Below are 13,650 nucleotides of genomic sequence, written 5' to 3' on the forward strand. Positions count from 1 at the left end.
TGACCATTAATTATATTACATCAACAATATATCTAGTCAAAGGTCAAATAAAGATTTAATGTGTATACATTTAGTCAAATATACAAGTGTAAAATGAACCAAATCATTAGTTGTATTACAACAATAATAATAAATTTAGTCAAAGGTCAAGAAAGAATTAAATGTCTATATATCTAATAAAAAATAAGAGCGTAAAATATACGCAAGATTTAACTATATATATCCCTTCATAGAAACTCAACACATAGAAGTCTTAAAAAAAGGAACAAAACTTTCCCCACTCTTCCTCGAAATTCATTTTCTAGGTTTAATTGTTAGTACAATAAAAAACCCCTAATAGTGTTAATTCGTTCTTCTTGCCTTCTACGCTCCGCTCCATTCTTTCCATGAATATAGGTAAATCTGACTAATCTATTGATATTCTTTATTATTTTGATGTATGGGCAATATATATATATATATATATATATACACACACATATAATTTGCTCAATTTTGTCCTAAAGTTCGCCCTTTTTGTTTTTTTTTTCAATATGATTTTCATGTTTTTGCTTTTCTATAAGCTATTTTTGTGGATTCTAACATCAGTTATAATTCCTCTTTTGGTCTATTCAAGAAACTCTAAGAGCAATGATAGGACTAGTTTGCCATTCTTGGAAAATGTTTTGCAAATTCTTGATGATATACTTGTATAGAACTTGTTTTTTTTTTTTTTTTTTATAAAAGTAAAAATACTTTTCTCAATTTCTCTAAATAGGTAAAGGACAAGTTGCTTATTCCAGTAAAGGTTGAATACTTGAAGAGTCCAAAATGTGCCCTATAATGAAAACACTCATAAAAGGTATTCAAAATTTACTTTATCATTTTTGTAAAAAATCATTAGTTTTTCTTTCCGGTCAACCTTATGCTATAGTTACATAGGTTTCTTAGGATTTTCGAATTTTAATACTAGTAAAATTGTTTATTTGATATTCTAAATCTAGAAAATGAAATAATTTCTTAAGTTTATTTATTTTATTACTTAAAATGAACATATTTTAGTAGAAGCAAATTGAAACGAGATAAAAGTATCTATTTTTTTTTGTAGGTTGAGCTTTATGAGGCAAAAAGAAATCTAAAACAAATGGCAAGCATATAACGTCATGTCCAACAAACTTTCGAGTTCAAGTGATTCTTCGGTATCGGTTTCATCTTCATAAAAATCTCTAATAAATATAACAAAAAGGCAACTCTCAGATTTTGAGTATCCAAAAAGTACGATAAATAACCAGTAATTAAGAAAAAAAAAGAGTTAAAACACTACAAATCTATTTCGAGATATTTCAAATATAGGAAGCTTCTTATTATGCAAAGAACATATGATGAGAACTTACATGGTTCCACCAATAAAATATCATACATATGTTTTTTGTTTGATGAGAGGCTTCCTATATTTAAAATATTTTGATATGCAGATTTTAGAACTTTTACTCTTTTTCTTCTTATAGGTGTCATTTGTCGTACTTTTTTTGTTCCTCAATAATCTGAGATTTGACTTGGTGTTATCTTTATCAGGTTTTTCAATGAAGATGATATAAAGTGATAGTGAAGAATCAATTTCACTAGAAAGTTTATCGGACATTGTCATTGATAACCTCGAGGAAGTTAAGCTAACCAATTTATAGGAAGATTGTATGAGATGCAATTTATCAAGATTTTCTTAGTGAACTCTAAGGGATTGGAGAGAATGCTAATATATCAAAAATTTCTTGATCGGGAACTTTTTGACACAAGATTAGAATTTTTCTCCGAGATCTTAATTTTTTTTTGTGCATCACCTAAATAAAAAATTATCTACATAGATTTAAGTTGATCTCAATCTTTTGCTTAGAAGTTTAAACTTAAAAGGGAGAAAGACATGTTTATGTAGTATTATAACTCTATTCCGTAACAAGTAATTCATAACATAATCATTGCTTGAATGGATGTTTTGATTAGTTTGTTGTCACTGCATGGTTATAAATGATAATAACTGATGTAGCGTCAAAAATTTTCAATCTCCACAAATTTGCTCTTAGAACCTTTATTTCTACTGAAAAGAGCTTCCATTTCTTCCAAAGACTTTCCTTTCGTCTCAGGCAAGAAAAAGTAGAAAAAAGATCAAAGCAATGACTGATATTCAAGCAAACATGAAGAAAACACATGCAATTTTCATTGCTGACATCATTGACAAAAAAAAGTCATAGAAACTGTTGCATTCATCAACCTGTTAACTGTAACACCCATTCCGACTCCATAAGCCCCTATACCTAAGAGGAAAAATCTCAGCGGTATATATCCAAGTAACAGGCGCAAGCCCAACATTGAAAAATGAAACATATGTATAAGTTGTAATTATGCTAAAGACCAAAGTCCATATAAGTTTGCCATCAGATTGATCTGCCAAAGTCAAGAAAGTCCCAAGTCCAATTAATGCCACAATCATCCCAGTTACACTCGTTAACACTAGCTTTCTCCTACCAACTCTGTCAATCAAGATAGTCGACAACACTATGAATGAGAACTTAGTGAATCCAACACCATATGTCGCTAGAATTTGGTGTTTATGGTCATGTACCCCAACTTTTGCAAATATTTTGTGACTATATAATATGACTGCTTCAATTCTAGTTGCCTGTTCAAAGAAATGAATTCGAACACCAGCAATTAAAATCCATCTAAGTGACTTTGTTGGTTTTAGAAGTAATTCTTTCCAAATACCTTCACATTGTGACTTCACTGAATCAAGAATCGTGACACTGTCATCATCACAATTTTCGTCCATGCCTATAGCTCTTTTAATCTCCCTCAATCGGAATTCAGCTTCTTCAGGGTCATTTGAAACTTTGTACATTATTTCCTTGGCTTCTCCTAGACGGCCTTTCATGATCAGCCATCTAGGAGACTCTGGCATTCAATCGCCAAGAAAAGTGAAGGAATTGCTGCAATTCCTAACATAATTCTCCATCCAACTCTTAGAGGCAATCCGGAGAAAATGTAATTAGATAAATAACCAAGTAAGATCCCAATGCTAATTCCAACTTCCGGAAGGGATGTTAGAAATCCACGCGTTGATGGAGATGAAACTTCTGCTGAATAAACAGGTGCAATTATAAGTGCAAAACCAACACCAACTCCAGCAATACACCGGCCTACTAATAAAACCGAGTAACTTGGACCGTACCCCATTAAAACAGATCCTAATAAGAAAATTACAGAAGCTATAACAATAGTGTAACGTCTGCCAATATAATCAGAGGTTCTTCCAGCACTGAGTGATCCAACTAAAGCACATAAATTAAGTATCCCTGCTAGAACCTCTGTTTTTGCATCATTGATTTTGAATTCCTTTTTCACAAAAATCATTGCTCCACTCATCACTCCAGTATCTGAATGAATCCCATAATGAAAATCCTGACTCGATCTGATCCAATGAGTGTCAAATAGAGACGTGATGAAAAATTAAGGAAAAAGAATAATATCAGAAGTAGAAAACTGACCATATCCAAAGATGATAGATATCATGGAAGCAACAATGGAACAAGCAAAAGCATATTTGTTTATCGTTTTTAAACTTGGATCTTCGCCCTTCTCCATAATTTTCCAATGCAATAATACCCTTTGATACAAAAATATGTTGTTTGTATGATATGAACAATATATATATATATATATATAGTAAGTAGTAAAGTAAATTGGTATTACATTTAATTAACTCGTGGAACACAGTCACAATTTGTGATAACTTTTAACTTAGTGCATTCATTTCTGGATCAAGAAATCAGATCTCTGCCATTTTTATGAAAACATCACTAATTTTGGCAACAAATCCTATTCTAATTTGGAATAATTACTATTTATTTGGGTTTTCACTTTTCTAAAATGTTATAATATGGAGTCCTAATGGGACCGAGAAAAACACACCTAAACTGTCACTCTTTGTGAGAAAAACACCTCAAATACTATGTAGTGGTACCATCAATATTACACTCTCTTGTAAAATAAAAAGTTGTCACATCAACTGTCATGTGTAAAATAATTTCATCGTGGCAAAAAAGTGACTGTAGATATCATGTGGAAAATGTAAGACATTGTAGAACAATGATGCAGCGGAAATATAGAGTGATCGACACCTCCAGCCATTGTTAGCGATATAGTCGGAGTTACAATTCTTCTTTTCTTCAAATATCTTCTAAGCACTCAAAACCTTATTCTAAGATGGTATGGAGTTGTTAGAAGTAATGTGCTTAGGGACCTTTGAACCAAATTACATATTTATAACCGTGCTTCCAACAAGAACGGTTAAGAGGTTATGGAAAGTTACCAACCACTAGAGTAGTAGCATAGTGGATCCATGTAGTGGGATAATGGGCAGTTAATCATTATCCCGTTAGTGGGATAACTGATAGTTAACTACCTTCCCATTAATGGGATAATGTGTAGTTAACTACCTTCTCATTATTGGGATAAAGAGTCCATGAAGTGGGATAATGGACTCATCTAATACGGATCATATCAGCATTAACAAAAATGCTAACATTCTCCCACTTGGTCCGTATATTCTAATCTCATTGATGAAATATAATACACGAATCATGGCGATAGTTTCTCTTGCAGTGAGAAGTATCTTCCATATATCACAATGCACTATATCTCTAAACATTAATCCATATAATAAATGAATAAACTCAATATTTATTCAAGGTCCATACTTTAGTGACATTTCTGAAAGTAAAACTGAATGTGCACACAGTTAACGAGAAATATCATATAAAATAGAGTTTCGTAAACATTCATTGTTACAATCAAATTTGACATACTGGAACTAAGTCCCATTGTGACTACATGATCCTTAAATTTTTGTGGTGGCATGCAGTTAAAGGATCAACTAACATTACTTCAGTGCTAATGTGTTCAATGACCACTTTCTTGTCTTTAACACGTTCTCTTACGGCTAGATATTTGATGTCGATATGCTTGCTTCGACTATCACTTTCAATATTCTTAGCCATAAAGACAACAGCTAAATTGTCACATATAACCTTAATGACTTAAATATAGAGTCGACAATTCTAAGTCCAGAAATAAAACTCTTTAACCATACACCATGTGAGGTAGCCTCGAAACAAGAAACAAACTCAGCCTCTATAGTGGAAGTAGTAACTAGAGTCTGTTTGGCACTTCTCCAAGATGTAGCTCCACCGACCAACATAAATATGTATGTAGAAGTTAATTTTCGTAATCAACACAGCCAACAAAGTTTGAATCAGAGTAGCCAATGACTTCCAAGTAATCTGATCGTTTGTATATAAGCATGTAGTCTTTTGTTCCTTGAAGATATCTTAAGACTTTCTTTGCAACTCTCCAGTGGTCAAGACCTGTATTACTCTGATATCTTCCTAACATTCCAACAACAAATGATATGTCATGTCTTAAGCAAACCTGAGCATACATCAAGCTTCCGATAGAAAAAGCGTAAGAAATGTCCTTCATTTACACTTGGTGAACAATCTTTCATTCGGTAATTCTCTAAAATTTTATTGATATAGGATTCTTGAGATAAACCTAAGGTACCTTGATGTCTATCTCGATGAATCTTAATACCAATAACATAAGATGCATCACCCATGTCTTTCATATCAAATCTTTTAGAGAGAAAATGTTTCTCCTCATGTTTCATTCCCTTATCATTGGATGCAAGTAAGATATAATCCAAATTTGTTTTACGCCCTCATTCGTGGTGAACTTTGCGGGCGACACATTTACACTTATGGATCCTTTGTTGTCATTTCTAGGAAGAAACTTGCTCCATCTCTTGGGTTCTTACTTGTCCCTTCATTTGCGAGGATCATGGACAATAGTCATATCTTTTCCGGCAGAGGACATGTTCAACTCCATATCATGAGCTCGAGTAGCAAAATCTTCAAAATATTTTTGTTTTATTCCTTTCAAGATGTAACGAAGCTCCACATTTCGATTGCAGAAGCTTCACTAAGCCTAACCTTGCAATTTAGGCTCGCGTTCCTCCATCGGTTTATGGAATCTATAACAGGTTCATCCTTTCTTTTGGCGAGTATTCGTAGTTCTACCATGTTCTCCACATGCCTTATGCTATAGAAGCGATTGAGAAACTCGTGTTCTAGGTTCTCCCAACTATCAATAGAGTTAGGTTCGAGATCCGCGTACCAATCAAAGGCATTTCCTTTTAGAGAGCGGACAAACTGTTTGACAAGATAGTCTCCATAGGCTCCAGCATTATTACTTGTCTCCACAAAGTGCGAGACATGTTGTTTCGAATTTTCTTTTCCCTTAAATTGTTGAAATTTGGGAGGTTGATAACCAGCAGACATTTTAATGTTATCAATCCTAGCAGTGTATCGCTTAGCATACATATGAGAAGACTTGGTGGAGACTTCATACTTATCTTTGATAATGCCTTCAATAAACTCCTCCAAGCGATCGAGTGGGATCATTCTTTTAGAAGAAACTGACATCTCTTTAACAAACGGGGCTTTCATAGCAGGATCTTCGATTTCTTGAACTTCAATACCCTTTCCAGGTGCATGGCTCGCATCTCCATCTAAAAGTCCTTCCATCCTAATCCATCAACTTATCAATTCGAGACTCTTGGGTTTGTATATGCCTCGTCAATCCTTCAACCAACTTCGTCAGATTTGCGAGTTGTTCTTCAGGAGAGGAAGCAACAATCACCATCGTTTGCATGATTATCGAGATGCAGGAGAGGAGCATGGATTGTCCTAGTGTAGCAGTCTTGCTTCTCGTAACAGCTCCAAAACTTCCAAAGGTAACACCATGGATGCCTTCAACTTCAGTAGAGAACTTGGAGCTAGTGGCCTTAGAGGCAGTTGATCGAGAGTTGTTGCTCATGGAAGTCATCTCGATATTTTTTGACGCTTGAAAAGTTGAGATGAGAGGTAGAGATTGTCCCACTGGGCATGCCAAAATTTGTAGACACTAAAATTCGCGTCGAGAAAATAATAATCAGGAACGAAAAATTATAGCAACAATCGATTTTATTATTTCAAATGCGAGTGTTATAATCTCTATGATTCCTCTGAATTCGCCTTTTCAAATATAAACTCAAGGGCTTTAAATTTTGTTCTTAAATTTATGATGAACTTGAACTTGAACTTTATCTTGATCTTGACTTTTATTTGAATTCAAGGGCTTCAAGCTTGTTCTTGAAACTTGAATGCTTGAATTCTTAAACTTGTAGCTTTATATATAATTAAATGGTGTCTGTACGACGGATTTTCTCTAGTTTCTTGTTTAGAATTTTCTGAGTCATAAGAACCTCTATTTATAGTTTTAGAATAGAGAAGTTGCGATTGGAATAAGATTTCATTCGGCCACTCAGATTCAAGTGACATAACATATGGCTTTATGGAGCGGACTTGTCATCCTTGACACATGTCATGATTCTATTTGTTTTTATTTGACTTGTCATGTCACATCATTTACACACGTGGCGCTGAAATAGGCCTCTAGAATGAGATGAAATTGGGTTCACCCATTGTAGCCCAAATCAATTAATTTAGACTTTAATTAAGTCCATATTTTTTTTACTTAAATATTTAACTGAAGTATATTCATCAAAAATATTTATTTGGATTAATATATTTATAAATTTAATATAATCCGAAACATTTTTATAAATTTATATTTAATAAATTTTAAATAATTACAACAAGAAATGAGACAAAAAAAATCAAATAACAGTACAGTTATTAATGACCAAATTTTCTAGTATCCTTTCGTTATTTGGCACTTGCCTTTTTCTTTTCATTGATTTTTTTAGTATATATTCAATTAGTTTTCTATTTAACAACAATATTTCACATATTAAATGAATATAGAAAAAGAGAGAAGGTATAAAACTTGTAATATTATTCATATAAAACTTGTAATATTATCATAAAAATAACAGTACAAAATTATTTTGTTATGTTTCATGAATTCAATACAAATTATTATTATTTTGACCGTTTCAAAATAAGTGTTATCTATATAGGAATATTAAATGAAAAATATATCAATATTAATTCATTAGAGGCAAAAATAAATAAAATAAAATAAAAAAGGTTTTTGCTATTGAATGAAAAACGACCATTAATAAAATGAAAAGACTTTTTTTGGTAAATGGAAAATACCATTAATTATATTACATCAACAATATATCTAGTCAAAGGTCAAATAAAGATTAAATGTGTATACATTTAGTCAAAATAAAAGTGTACAATGTACCAAATCATTAATTTTATTACAACAATAATAATAAATCTAGTCAAAGGTCAAGAAAGAATTAAATATCTATATATCTAATAAAAAATAAGAGCGTAAAATATACGCAAGATTTAACTATATATATCCCTTCATAAAAACTCAAACACATAGAAGTCTTAAAAAAGGAACAAAACTTTCCCACTCTTCCTCGAAATTCATGTTCTAGGTTTAATTGTTAGTACAATAAAAAAAAACTAATAGTGTTAATTCGTTCTTCTTGCCTTCCTAGGCTCCGCTCCATTTTTTCCATGATTATAGGTAAATCTGACTAATCTATTGATATTCTTTATTATTTTGATGTATGGGGCAATATATATATATACACACATATAATTTGCTCAATTTTGTCCTAAAGTTCGCCCATTTTGTTTTTTTCAATATGATTTTCATGTTTTTTGCTTTTCTATAAGCTATTTTTTTGGATTCTAACATCAATTATAATTCCTCTTTTGGTCTATTCAAGAATACTCTAAGAGCAATGATAGGACTAGTTTGCCATTCTTGGAAAATGTTTTGCAAATTCTTGATGATATACTTGTATAGAACTTTTTTTTTTTTTTATAAAAGTATAAAATGCTTTTCTCAATTTCTCTAAATAGTTAAAGGCTAAGTTGCTTATTCCAGTAAAGGTTGAATACTTGAAGAGTCCAAAATGTGCCCTATAATGAAAACACTCATAAAAGGTATTCAAAATTTACTTTATCATTTTTGTAAAAAATCATTAGTTTTGCTTTCCGGTCAACCTTATGCTATAGTTACATAGGTTTCTTAGGATTTTCGAATTTTAATACTAGTAAAATTGTTTATTTGATATTCTAAATCCAGAAAATGAAATAATTTCTTAAGTTTATTTATTTTATTACTTAAAATGAACATATTTTAGTAAAAGCAAATTGAAACGAGATAAAAGTATCTATTATTTTTTTGTAGGTTGAGCTTTATGAGGCAAAAAGAAATCTAAAACAAATGGCAAGCATATAACGTCATGTCCAACAAACTTTCGAGTTCAAGTGATTCTTCGGTATCGGTTTTATCTTCATAAAAATCTCTAATAAATATAACAAAAAGGCAACTCTCAGATTTTGAGTATCCAAAAAGTACGATAAATAACCAGTAATTAAGAAAAAAAAAGAGTTAAAACACTACAAATCTGTATTTCGAGATATTTCAAATATAGGAAGCTTCTTATTATGCAAAGAACATATGATGAGAACTTATATGGTTCCACCAATAAAATATCATACATATGTTTTTTGTTTGATGAGAGGCTTCCTATATTTAAAATATTTTGCTATGCAGATTTTAGAACTTTAATTCTTTTTCTTCTTACAGGGGTCATTTGTCGTACTTTTTTGGTTCCTCAATAATTTGAGATTTGACTTGGTGTTATTTTTATCAGGTTTTTCAATGAAGATGATATATAGTGATAGTGAAGAATCAATTTAACAAGAAAGTTTATCGGACATTGTCATTGATAACCTCGAGGAAGTTAAGCTAGCCAATTTATAGGAAGAATGTATGAGATGCAATTTATCAAGATTTTCTTAGTGAACTCTAAGGGATTGGAGAGAATGCTAATATGTCGAAAAATTCTTGATCGGGAACTTTTTGACACAAGATTAGAATTTTTCTCCGAGATCTTAATTTTTTTTTTGTGCATCACCTAAATAAAAAATTATCTACATAAATTTAAGCCGATCTCAATCTTTTGCTTAGAAATTTAAACTTATAAGGGAGAGAGACATGTTGATGTAGTATTATAACTCTATTTTGTAACGACTAATTCATAACATGATCAATGCTTGAATGGATGTTTTGATTAGTTTATTGTCACTGTATGTTTATAAATTATATATATATACTCTTTTGGTTATCAAGTGCATATTTTTGAATTTAAAAAATTAATATATCGTCCTTATTTAATTTCTAAAAATACCACAAAACCCAAAAAGATCATCTACCTATTTCTTAGCTGTAACGACGACTGCAAAGAAGAGATACATATATACAAAGCATGAAAAAAATATCCAGCCTAACCTAACTGACTTCAAATTGATAGCTAAGCAACATCTAAGGTAGGCTGAGTCTAACTAACTAATATTTAACAAATTAACTATCGTTGCTTACAATAATTGTAATTGCAAATATATATTATCTCAATACCTCTAATAATAATTGTAATTACAAATTTAGATTCTAATACCCCCTTAAGTTAGAGATGAGGTTCTCAAGCCAACTTGGTGAGTACAGCAGAATGTTTGACTCTAGTTAAGGATTTGGTGAGAATGTATGCCAAGTGATAGTCAACCTCAATGTGTTTTGTTCATTCACGAGAAACAGAATTTCTTGTTATATGTATGCCATATAATTCCTTTTAGGTAACAATTAGAATAGATTGCATTAGAAGTTTACTAATCTAATTCCTTTCAGGATTTCAAATTGCGCCAATTCCCTCAGAGATTCCTTGGTAAAAAAAGTTCTCATAAAGTAAGAGGCCAAGAGACATAATAGAGAAACAAAACACGAAAACAGAATTAAACTAAAGATAAGCCATTGTTAAAACTAGAAGACGGATGCCTCCTTTAACTACGAGAAAATGTCTCATTCCTCAAAAGATATCCAACATTTATGTACTCTAAACCAAAAACTTCAACAACCTTTAGACATGAGCAATTGTTTCCACAATCCGGATCATATAACATTGAAATTTCCAGAACTTGAACAAAATTAGAAAAGTACTGCGATTGAATAATAAATACTTCTAATTAACGAATCAGACTCAAATTAAGCAGTAATCCGCCATAAAATTCAGTTATAGACTATAAATCTTATTACATGTTTGTATTAGGGTTCAATTCAGAGGTGTAATACATTGAATGGTAAAAAACTGATAAGCATAAACTGTTTTACTCATAAAAACGCAGAAGAAAATTTTCCAATTACTACCAGAACATATGAATCCATAATCGTCCGAGATCTGAACATATGCTTTGCTAGAGTCAATCGAGGATCATCCAACTTATGAAATTACAGTGAACATGTTGTTATTATAGTGTGAAAGAAAAAAAGAAAGAGAAGTTTATTGCCACAATTTTGACATAAAAATAAAGAGAAGCAACATTGGAAAACTCTTCCCTTGAAATAAGTTGTACTAACAAAGAAAAAACACAAGTACTTTTATACTAGTCAACCCTCCTCTTTTATTTGCGTTGTGCATAGGCGCTAGCTAATACCAAAATTTATTGCATAATAATTGTCAATGATCTCCAATCTCCACCTCTTTTCTAACATTCTTAGAATCTTTGGTTTTAGTGAAAAGAGCTTCCATTTCTTCCAAAGACTTTCCTTTAGTCTCGGGCAAGAAAAAGTAGAAGAAGATCAAAGCAATGACTGATATCCCAGCAAACATGAAGAAAACACCTGCAATTGTCATTGCTGACATCATTGACAAAAATGTCATAGAAACTGTTGCATTCATCAGCCTGTTCACCGCAACACCAATTCCGACTCCTAAACCCCTATACCTAAGAGGGAAAATTTCAGCGGTATATACCCAAGTAACAGGCGCCAGCCCAACATTGAAAAAACCGACATATGAATAAGTTGTAATTATGCTAAGGACCAAAGCCCATATGAGTTTGCCACCAGATTGCTCTGCCAGAGTCAAGAAAGTCCCAAGTCCAGTTAATGCCACAATCATCCCAATTACACTCGTTAACACCAGCTTCCTCCTCCCAACTCTGTCGATCAAGATAGTCGACAACACTATGAATGTGAACTTGGTTAATCCAACACCACATGTGGCAAGAATTTGGTGTTTATGGTCATGTACCCCTGCTTTTGCAAATATTCTGTGACTATACAATATGACAGCTTCAATTCCAGTTGCATGTTCAAAGAAATGAATGCCTACCCCAGCAAGTAAAATCCTTTGAAGTGATTTTGTTGGTCTTAGAAGCAATTCTTTCCAAACCCCCTCGTCTTGTTTCTTTATTGAATTTGAAATGTTGACGACATCATCATCACAATTTTCGTCCATGCCTAAATTTCTTTTAATCTCTGTCAATCGGAATTCAGCTTCTTCAGGGGAATTTGAAACTTTGTACATAATTTCCTTGCCTTGTCTTAGACGACCTTTCATGATGAGCCATCTAGGAGACTCAGGCATCCTGAGAATGCCAAAGCCCAAAAAAACAGAAGGGACTGCAGCAAGTCCTAACATAACTCTCCAACCAACTCGGAGTGGCAATCCGGCAAAAACATAATTAGACAAATAACCAAGCAAAATACCCGTACTAATTCCAATTTCTGGAAGAGATGAAAGAAATCCACGAGTCGATGGAGCTGAAACTTCAGCGGAATAAACAGGGGCAATCATAAGTGCAAAACCAACACCAACTCCAGCAATACATCGCCCTAATAATAGAACCGTGTAATTTGGACCCCATCCCATGACAACAGATCCTAAAAAGAAAAGGAACGAAGCTATAACGATGGTGTAACGACGGCCAACATAATCAGAGGTTCTTCCAGCACTGAGTGACCCAATTAAAGCACATAAATTGAGTATCCCTGCTAAAACCTCTGTTTTCACATCACTGATATCAAATTCTTTTCTCACAAAAATCATCGCTCCACTCATAACTCCAGTATCTGAATTCAAACATAAAATTTTATCATAATATAACCAAATATTTTGAATCAATAATATATATATACATAGAAATTAAACTAACCATAGCCAAAGATGATAGATATCATGGAAGCAACAATGGAACAAGCACAAGCATATTTGTTAATCTTTTTTAAACTTGGTCCTTCACCCTTCTCCATTATTTTTCAATGCAAATAATATACCCTTTGATATCAAAATATTTGATATATAGTAGTAAAGTTAAATACTATTAACACTTGATTCACGGGTGGAACACACTCATTATTGAAATGGATAAAACAAAAAAAGATGTCTACACCTTTATGAACTTTACTAATTTTTGGGTATATATATAGAAAAAGAATTACTCTTATAATTATAGTTCCTAATTATTTGGATTGTCAGTTTTCTGATACGACTATCTCCTTAATTAATTAGTTATTATTAATAGAATATATGTGGATAAGAATTGAAACTCTTAAAAATCCTGATGTAACATTTGAACAGTGATCCATTTGAATCGGAAAGAAAGTTTACTCGGACTATTTAGCATCAATTCCACTATGTTAAAAATAAATATTCGTTTTATTTTTATAAAAACTAAAAATGGAGGATTTGGAGTTGAAATTTTAATTTTATAAAATTATACATTAAAATAAATTTTCAACTTCAAA

The 13,650-nt window shown here is 32.0% G+C and overlaps 1 protein-coding gene, 2 long non-coding RNA genes and 1 pseudogene across 3 annotated transcripts; 2 read left to right on the forward strand and 2 right to left on the reverse strand.

Moving 5' to 3' along the window:
• The first annotated feature begins 252 nt into the window (after positions 1-252).
• On the forward strand, positions 253-1,852 carry LOC114076092. The gene is made up of 3 exons (XR_003576708.1): positions 253-396; positions 758-841; positions 1,088-1,852. It is a non-coding gene; the product is annotated as an uncharacterized LOC114076092 (long non-coding RNA).
• Positions 1,853-1,933: 81 nt separating this feature from the next.
• LOC107009976 lies at positions 1,934-3,615 on the reverse strand (annotated as a pseudogene).
• A 4,828-nt stretch (positions 3,616-8,443) lies between these two features.
• Positions 8,444-10,155, forward strand: LOC114076156. The gene is made up of 2 exons (XR_003576977.1): positions 8,444-8,580; positions 9,253-10,155. It is a non-coding gene; the product is annotated as an uncharacterized LOC114076156 (long non-coding RNA).
• Positions 10,156-11,235: 1,080 nt separating this feature from the next.
• LOC107010722 (probable polyol transporter 6) lies at positions 11,236-13,269 on the reverse strand. The gene is made up of 2 exons (XM_015210009.2): positions 13,059-13,269; positions 11,236-12,975 (listed from the first exon to the last, which is right to left on the reverse strand). The coding sequence occupies exons 1-2, from the start codon at positions 13,153-13,155 to the stop codon at positions 11,579-11,581; spliced, it is 1,494 nt and encodes a 497-aa protein (XP_015065495.1). The 5' UTR covers positions 13,156-13,269; the 3' UTR covers positions 11,236-11,578.
• Positions 13,270-13,650: the final 381 nt, after the last annotated feature.

Source organism: Solanum pennellii, chromosome 2 (genome assembly GCF_001406875.1).
Source record: "Solanum pennellii chromosome 2, SPENNV200".
Classification (NCBI taxonomy): domain Eukaryota; kingdom Viridiplantae; phylum Streptophyta; class Magnoliopsida; order Solanales; family Solanaceae; genus Solanum; species Solanum pennellii.